This window comes from Cornus florida, unplaced genomic scaffold (genome assembly GCF_030987335.1).
Source record: "Cornus florida cultivar Cherokee Brave unplaced genomic scaffold, ASM3098733v1 CherokeeBrave_3.0.0_Hap2_Chr04, whole genome shotgun sequence".
NCBI lineage: Eukaryota > Viridiplantae > Streptophyta > Magnoliopsida > Cornales > Cornaceae > Cornus > Cornus florida.
In genome coordinates, this window is record NW_026775574.1 from 29468358 (window position 1) to 29475000 (window position 6643).

Genomic DNA, 6643 nt, shown 5'->3' on the forward strand with positions numbered 1-6643 from the left:
AGCACAACACTGCAAACACCATGTTGTGACATTTATATTGTATCAATTTTCTCTTAGAAAAAGCTTTTAAGATTGATATATATTAGTATTATATAGCACAAACCTTCACCAGTGGTTGAAGTGCAGGATAAAGATGGACCAATATACAAGACTTATTTATTGAATCTATCAATCGTACGTGTAATCCAATCACATAGGTTAAAGAATAGATGTAAGAAAATTACTCACTTAAAAGCCAATAACTGATTAATGATCCTGGGATCCTTTCAAACAATCATAATTTGTCTGGCTGTTTCCACAATGTCCCTCCTCCAATCTATAACTCTAAGTAACACCCCTAAAAAATGTACTATTGGTACAACATAATGCAACATTAATAAATCGTGGAAGTAACATATTTTTATTGTTGTTTTTTTATTGTTATTGCATTCTACTTTAATAGTGGTCGTGATATTGCATATTCTATATATTTGCAGACATAGTATAGTAAGATAATTGGTTACTCGTATGACCTCGCATCTTTTCTAGTACAGTACAAGTGTTGTGTAACATCTGACGTCACACCTTGCGTATACGTGTGGCTGTAGTCCACAGTTTTCAATACTTTTTTGTCATTACTCGAACACTTAATGTGAAGAAATGTTTGTGCACTAGATAAAGGGCTATAATTGGTTCACCGAGAGTATAGAGATCCCACCACCTGTCATGACCGAAGGATCAATAGGCACCCATCTAACCACTCAGCCCATTCATTGCACTTTTAAGGAAATGGGACCCAAGATAGCCAATGGGCGCGCATGATAATGGCTCAAGTGGCTCTAGGGTTGGCCACGAAGATGCAGTCATCTTCCAAATCTCATCTTAATTTGATGATCAATCCATCCTCAGAACCATCACTTCACTTTTCTTATCTTTTAAAAGATGAGGTGCATCTCTTGTTTGGATTTCTTGAGCTTTTTTGGCCCTTCGCTTGGATATCTGTGGATAACAATCACCCTCACTATTCCTATGACCCTTTCCAATTTCTTATTCTTATTATAAATTATGCAAGTCCTCCAAATATCACTCGGTCCTCCCTTGCACTTTTTGCATTTGTGTCTCTCTTTCATCTCACTCTCTCTCTATATATGTACTTTTATTGTATTCTTTGTTTTGTCCATTTCTAGCTATTACTGAGAGAAATGTATCAACATAGCCATGACCAACCCTTGCCTTGTTTGCATTGCCACCCACATAGCTACATTAGAATGGTATCTCTCTCTCTCTCCCTCGTGTACATACAATGTGTTTGCAGTTTTTAGAATAGTACGTTTTAATTAATTCATGAAAACTCTTGGGCATGTAATATACAGGTACAGCATCTTATAGAGAGGTGCTTGCTCTTCCACATGAGCAGGGACCAATGCATAAAAGCACTAGCTGAGCATGCCGGTATTCGGCCTCTCGTCACACTCACAGGTCCTTTCTCTCTCTCCCTCTCAAACACAATGCTCAGAGCTCGTGTCTAGTGAATAAAAGTCAATCTTTACTTATTATTATGGACCTAGTACAATACAATATTGTTCACTGAATGCGCCAGCTAGAAAATCAATGACAGTGAAGAGGATTCTGGTCTGTGTACGGTTTTCTACACGTTAATATATATATATATATATATGTGTGTGTGTGTGTGCGCGCCGTGTGGTTGAATGAAGTTGGTGCATGCTTGCAGTGTGGAGAGAGCTACTGAAAGAGAATAGAGACTTCTTTCAAGCATATTTCCACTGGGTAATTCGTCCCAAGCCTTATACAAGTAAGCCCCCATAGTATGTAAACCATTGAGCTTCTTTCTTTCTTAGTTTTTAATTAGAAAGTATTGCAGTCAATATTACTCTTCAAAGTCACACATATTCACTTGTAGGTCAAGTGGCATTCTTGACCTATTATGTGTTAGTGGCATTAAAAGTCACACATATTCACATATTCTCTGTATATACTTCCTTACACCTTGGTTCCAATTAAGTTCATATTAGTTTGGTTATATGAGTTTAATTTTTATTTTTTGCAGGTAGATATATTCAAAAGGCACCAAGGTTTGGAAGAAGGAAGCAGTACCACTGGAAGTGAATGAGTAGGAGTTTTTTTTTTTTTTTTTTTTAATGTATCGTGGTGGGACCCACACCCCTCTCTCATGTTCCGGGAATCATTAGTGAAATTATATCTCCATTTAAATCCCATTTGAGGAGAGGGATCATTGGAACTTAATACTAGTGATTTATTAGGGTTTAAGGCAATATTCCAGGTTATAATTTGCCCTAGAGGGGTCAGGTAGGTAGGTCACTTATAATTTAGAGAATTAAATTTTATAAATATATTAGAAGGTATAATTATTTCTTTTTCATTTTACAGTTTATATATATAGCATAAAATTAATCCAAAGACATGAATATCTCTGTCTCACACAGTTTGTCTCGATCTCTTACGTACGCACCTACATGCACGTTGTTCCATGTATCTTGATTTCAAATTAGACCTAAGTGGGCCAATCACGAACTAGAGCATTTGAAATTTTCAAATAAAATCTTAACTAATTAAGATTCCATTACCTGTTTACTTCTCCATACTCTCAGAAAACCAAAGTTGTTTTAAGATTTATGTTGTTTAGAGTGTGAACCATATATGTCCATCTATGGATATTCTCCTAACTTGAAAGAATTACAAGAAACTTATTTTTTTTTAAAAGAAGAAACATTTAATTTTGAATCAAGATTGAAGTTATTATGTGTGACTTGTGACGTGGATTTTCCAAGAAACTTTCATGATCAAAAGTTGATGTTTTTTTTTTTTTTTTGTAATTATAATCTTTTAAAAATGAAAAAGGTTTATGATCAAAAAATAAAAAATAAAAAACTGTGCCTAATCATGATGAGAAAACCAACCCTAATTATTATGTGTGGCTTGTGATATGTTGGTTTTTTTCCTTTTCATATATAATCTTTTAAAAATGAAAAAAGATTTATGATATATATATATATATATATATATATATATATATTTGGCCTAATCATGATGAGAAAACCAACCCTAATTATAAAGATCAAATTTCTTAATATAGTTACTAATATAGAAATAAACAGAAAGAGTTAGACATAATACATCAAAATAATTAATATTGTAGTATACCCTTTGAAAGCTAATTAAAGTTTGTTTACTCAGTGAGATAGCCCTCTACGAGTTGCAGTAACAAAGCCACATTCCCAAGACCAGTTGCAGTAAATGCCTTGTTCATGGACCTGAAAGATTTTGAAACAGAAAGTCATGCATCCATTTCAGTGGGCATAAATTAGTAAAATTACTACAAACATACATGAGTTAAAGGAGTTCCAACACCATTTTCATACAACCCCAAATGGTTATATCATAAATTGGACAACTAGTGGTTGGACACACAGAAAGTGACAGGGTTTTTTTTGAATCCAATAAGTGGTATCTTTGATTACCAAAATACCCTTTTCCAGTGAGGTTTGGTGATTTAGTGGTGTTAAGTGAACAGTCACTTCTCACATTGTCAGCCAAGTCACAAATTTTTCCAATATGTTTTCATGTTAGCCCATGTAGCCTAGATTGATGTTTTTTCTTTCATCTTCTATACTCTATCATTAATAAAAAAATAAAAAAATAAATAAATAAATAAATAAAAGTGACCAAATCACCTCCGGTTAAAGTTTCGGACTATGTCCGAAGAGCACCATCTCTTCCAATGCACATACACTTCCATCAAGCAGAAGAATAATTTCTTAGGGATGCTGATTAACTAAAAAAAATATTATAATGCATTTATTTTCGTCTTTCGTATTTTGGTGGGGATTCCACATTGAGCTAACATATCACTGCTATCAAGTTTTGTCATTCGATCGCAAGCATGCTTATAAGCTAACTAATGAATGAGTTTACAAGATCAAATATTTTTTTTTCTTTTTTTTCTATACAAAGAAAGAAACAAGATTAGTATTTGATTCATATCAAATTACACTCACCCCCAACGCTATTTATTCAATGTACATGATCGTATTGAACTATTTTAAACCATTAACCGAAATGTTGTTCTATGACAGAACATCATATATACATGCAAATATTATAACTTGATGGATTTGTTTAGGAGCCAAACAGTTTCATTAAACGAGAAGCAACTTCAGAGTCTCAAAGTATTTATAAAATCATTACCTCGATCTTCAACATCTGAGCTCCTTGGCTTCTTTCTCTCTTCCTGGCCACAGCTCTCTTCCTCTTTGTTCTGAATTGGTGGGAAAAGCGCCCACTGAAAATAATCCAATATATATCAAGAAATCAGTTTATTTTCCACTCTAATATAAAAATTTTAAGTTCCAAAAATTCTCAATCGATCTTTTGTTCAACAACTTACATTCTTTGCAGCTGTACTGAAGGCTTCCTTGTGAGTCATGTTGGGATATTTAATCTTGAGCCTCCTAATTTCTTCTCTGCTCCGAGTATTTTATATGTATAAGAATCCAACTTAAATTTAAGGCCTACACACACACACACACACACATATATATATATATTATGACTAACCACTGGGATAAAATTTTCTTACTTAATGAAGTTGTTGTAAGCAGATGGAGCTCGTTGTCTTTTCACTGGGGCTGTTAAGAATCAAACAATAATTAGAACAACATTAAAGAAAATCAACTCCAGGTTTCAACATTAAAGAAATTATGAAAATTTTACGTTTATTAGCAGCATGATTCACTGGGAGTACAATAGCCTCTTCTTCATCTTCATCAGAGGAGATCATAAGCGACGGGCTGTGCTTGTCTGAGAGTTTTTGAGCATCCACTTCTTCAGAACAACCTTCTGGGATTGTCTGGAGAGAGAGAGAGAGATTAGAGTACAAGTATGCATCAGATAGAAAGATTTGAGTAAAGTATGCATATATAAATTTTTTGGTTGATTAAAAGTACAGTTTAAAAATTTTGGAACTTGTACAAACTATTCTAAAGCATGCATTTTACATGAGAAACAGAAAAGCTAATACCTTACCTCATCTTGGTTGAGAGGAGCAAGAAGATGGAGAGGGACAAAAGAGGCTCTCGTCATGTTCACCGAGAGGAGGCTGGTGCAGTGGCCACATCTGACTGTGACCACCATGGACAAGCTACTACATGGTACACTCACCTGCATTTGAATGGAAATAGTTAAGAAACATAGAGATGCAGTGGACAAAATTAACCAAAAAGAAGTGCCATATATATTATATTAGGTAGCCAAAAGCTCCCATAATTACTTTATACAATATTATTATTAATTCCTAGATGAAATGTATTACCAACAAAATAGTGGTGCAATAACCACATTGCACATAGCAAATCTGTTCTTGGAGATCAAAAATATGGTTCAATGTGGACATCTTTCCACACACACACACAGAGGGAAGAGGAAGAATGTGTGTTTTCTGATAGATAGATAAGGTGTTATATAGGATAGTAGTGAGCACTAACAATGAGTTATGGACGGACTTCCTTAAAATGTTTTTTTGCTGATGAATTCATTTTGAGGGTTCAAGCATTTCATTTCTAATCACTATAATCTCATAATTAAATAATTACAACTATTTTTGAACATACAAATATTTTTCCTTTCTCATGTATTTAAAGTGTGATTGATCACTTTGAAATGCTAAAAGAACACTTGCAAACTCCAAGTCTTGAGGTGGCAGAGGTCCAGAGTTCAATGGGACTAAGTTGACCAATACTTGTTTGTTTCATGTGTTGTTTTCTCCTTATTAAATCCCCAATATCTGTCTCTGATCTATCTCTCTCTCTCTCTCTCTCTCACACACACACACACATAATATGAAATTGAAGGTGGAGTAAGTTTTTTACCATATTAGAGGGGAAGGGAAGTTTCTAGAAGAGTGTGTGGAGAAGGAAAGAAGGCATCTTAGGATTTGTCTTTCTTGAAAGAGAGTAAATAGAATTGACAATGTGAAGGGCTCAACTCTACTTTGTGTGCTCTCTCATTTTCATGTCACTTAACTGGCCATCCCTTTCTCTGCTTTTAGCCCCCCTCTTAATGCCCAACACCTACTTCACTCAAGCCCTAGGGTTTTCTACTCCTTGCCCACCTGATCTTTAGCTAGCTTCCACCTAAAAGAGGACAAATGCGAAATTTAACATGAAAACTTTTGATTCTCCACACACATGAAAGTCCTATACGTAAGTGTACTTCACTGAGTATTGTGCTTTTAGGTTTAAATTTTGATAGTTCTTAGTTTGGTTTTAGGTTTTGTTCCAAAAAGCCAATCATGTATATATCATCAGCTAAAATATATCCAATCTCAATAAGTGTTGTCGTGGTGTAAATCACCACCCGATCTGTCCCTACAAAGAATTAAACTCTCAACCTTTTGTTACGAAAGTAAGATAATACATTGCTCGACTACATAGTCTTGACAATAATTATTTGGGGGATTTAATTATTTGATTGTAATTGATTTAACATAGTCTTGACAATAATAATTTGGGGGATTTAATTATTTGATTGTATTTGATTTATTTGGAGTGTATGCCAACCACTCTTCATTTTGGTAGTGACAAAAAGTTGGAAAGAAGATTCAAAACATAGTTTTGCCCAATCAATT

At 34.3% G+C, this 6643-nt stretch overlaps 2 protein-coding genes across 3 annotated transcripts; one reads left to right on the plus strand and one right to left on the minus strand.

Annotated features, from left to right (window-relative positions):
* The first annotated feature begins 1055 nt into the window (after positions 1–1055).
* Positions 1056–2224, plus strand: LOC132303084 (uncharacterized). 2 transcript variants are annotated; one of them, XM_059800160.1, is made up of 4 exons: positions 1056–1250; positions 1353–1458; positions 1712–1805; positions 2048–2216. In XM_059800160.1, coding segments are annotated over exons 1-4 (270 nt in total). In that variant the 5' UTR covers positions 1056–1181; the 3' UTR covers positions 2049–2216. The 2 variants fall into 2 exon arrangements, with proteins under 2 accessions (XP_059656143.1, XP_059656142.1); XM_059800159.1 differs by having other exon boundaries at positions 1058–1250; positions 1712–1792; positions 2048–2224.
* Positions 2225–3187: 963 nt separating this feature from the next.
* On the minus strand, positions 3188–5410 carry LOC132304882 (axial regulator YABBY 4). Its single transcript, XM_059802584.1, has 8 exons — positions 5330–5410; positions 5044–5178; positions 4732–4867; positions 4598–4646; positions 4406–4481; positions 4207–4300; positions 3693–3750; positions 3188–3272 (listed from the first exon to the last, which is right to left on the minus strand). The coding sequence occupies exons 1-8, from the start codon at positions 5408–5410 to the stop codon at positions 3188–3190; spliced, it is 714 nt and encodes a 237-aa protein (XP_059658567.1).
* Positions 5411–6643: the final 1233 nt, after the last annotated feature.

Bases quoted from the DNA above. Each gene is read 5' to 3' on its own strand.
- LOC132303084 (XM_059800159.1), top strand. From the start codon at position 1,182: ATGTATCAACATAGCCATGACCAACCCTTGCCTTGTTTGCATTGCCAC. The intron at 1,251-1,352 runs GTATCTCTCTCT...TGTAATATACAG, and splicing joins CACATAGCTACATTAGAATG to GTACAGCATCTTATAGAGAG. The intron at 1,459-1,711 runs GTCCTTTCTCTC...GCATGCTTGCAG, and splicing joins GCCTCTCGTCACACTCACAG to TGTGGAGAGAGCTACTGAAA.
- LOC132304882 (XM_059802584.1), bottom strand. From the start codon at position 5,410: ATGTCCACATTGAACCATATTTTTGATCTCCAAGAACAGATTTGCTAT. The intron at 4,647-4,731 runs GTAAAATTTTCA...GATTCTTAACAG, and splicing joins GAATCATGCTGCTAATAAAC to CCCCAGTGAAAAGACAACGA. The intron at 4,482-4,597 runs GTAAGAAAATTT...TACTCGGAGCAG, and splicing joins GCTTACAACAACTTCATTAA to AGAAGAAATTAGGAGGCTCA.